We start from the raw sequence: 1,274 nt of genomic DNA, 5'->3' as shown, positions 1-1,274 counted from the left end.
GACCCTCCCCAAATAGCTGTGCATGTTTCTGCAAAATCTCTCCAAGTCGCTTGTCATGCGAAGTAAGTTGCTTAATCCTTGGCCAATTAGCTTAATTTCTTCCAGCCAATTCCTCCCCAACAGAGTTGGGCCTTCTCCACTTACAACTAACAATGGCAAGGAGTATTCGCCCCCTTCATAATGTACATCAACTGTACACACCCCTTCGGGCTTGACCTCTTCCCCAGTGTATGTACGAAGGACAATTCCTGATTTCTCCAGTGGCGGTGCCCCGTTTTGTGAGACAAGGTGTTTGTAGGTGCCTTCACTTATCACTGACAATGAAGCCCCTGTGTCAACTTCCATTTCTAGTGCTTGCCCACCAACACTCAGCTGTACTTTGTATGGCAAAGGTCGTTTACCGCCAAGGGTAAACAAAGAATATGCACCCACACCCTGTTCTCTCCCCATTGCCTCCTCTCCCCCCTCTAGGAGATGGGTATCCTGTGGGGTGTCTGACTTCTTATTAGTACTAGGAGGTGGTAGTTTCCCTTTCTTTTTGTTCTGGCACACTCGAGATAGGTGACCCAACTTTCCACAAGCTTTTGGGGTAGTGATTACCGCCACTGCGATAACAATTAACTTCGCCACCCTTTTCCACTTTAAAATCGACTTTGTTGAGCGGAGTATTCCCTTCCTGAGAGTCCCCCTTTTGTATCTCCGAGGAATCCTTATCCGCGGCCTCAATGGCGAGAGCCAGATCGAGCGCTCGCTTCAGGGTTAATTTCGGTTCGGCTAGTAAACGACGCTGTATTCTGATGTCGTGAACACCACACACAAGCCGATCACGTAGCATTTCATCTGATGTTGCCCCAAATTCACAGTGTTCGGTCAGGTGCCTCAACTCAGCTAAAAACATGGCAATTGTCTCACCTGGTTGTTGATTGCGAGTGTTAAACTTGAATCGTTGTACAATAGCGGAAGGCTTTGGCATGAAATGTTCCTGGGCGAGTTTCGCTAAATCCTCATAGGTTTTGGTCTTCGGGTCCTCCGGAGCGACCAGACTTCGTATAAGCTTGTAGGTTTTGGCTCCCACGCTAACCAGGAAAATGGATCTTTTTTTGTCCGGATCGGTTATCTCGTTTGCTTCAAAAAAGTGATTTACACGCTCAGTGTAATGGCGCCAATCTTCCGTTTCGTTGTATTCGTCTAATTTCCCAAATGTAGGCATTTTCCGTGTAGACTTCCCTTCACTCTAGTCTACCTGGTCGTGGTATTCGATCACGTTCCTCGTC

At 47.6% G+C, this 1,274-nt stretch overlaps 1 protein-coding gene across 1 annotated transcript; it reads right to left on the bottom strand.

Moving 5' to 3' along the window:
* Positions 1-511: 511 nt before the first annotated feature.
* Positions 512-1,210, bottom strand: LOC144641486 (uncharacterized). The gene has a single exon (XM_078500487.1). It carries the CDS (start codon positions 1,208-1,210, stop codon positions 512-514), a length of 699 nt encoding a protein of 232 aa, XP_078356613.1.
* Between the last annotated feature and the right edge of the window lie 64 nt (positions 1,211-1,274).

The sequence above is a fragment of the Oculina patagonica genome, unplaced genomic scaffold (genome assembly GCF_052425735.1).
Source record: "Oculina patagonica isolate OP01 unplaced genomic scaffold, crgOcupat unplaced987, whole genome shotgun sequence".
NCBI lineage: Eukaryota > Metazoa > Cnidaria > Anthozoa > Scleractinia > Oculinidae > Oculina > Oculina patagonica.
This window is presented reverse-complemented; position numbering and strand designations above follow the sequence as displayed.

Excerpts from the sequence above, each read along its gene's own strand:
- LOC144641486 (XM_078500487.1), bottom strand. The coding sequence starts at position 1,210 with ATGCCTACATTTGGGAAATTAGACGAATACAACGAAACGGAAGATTGG.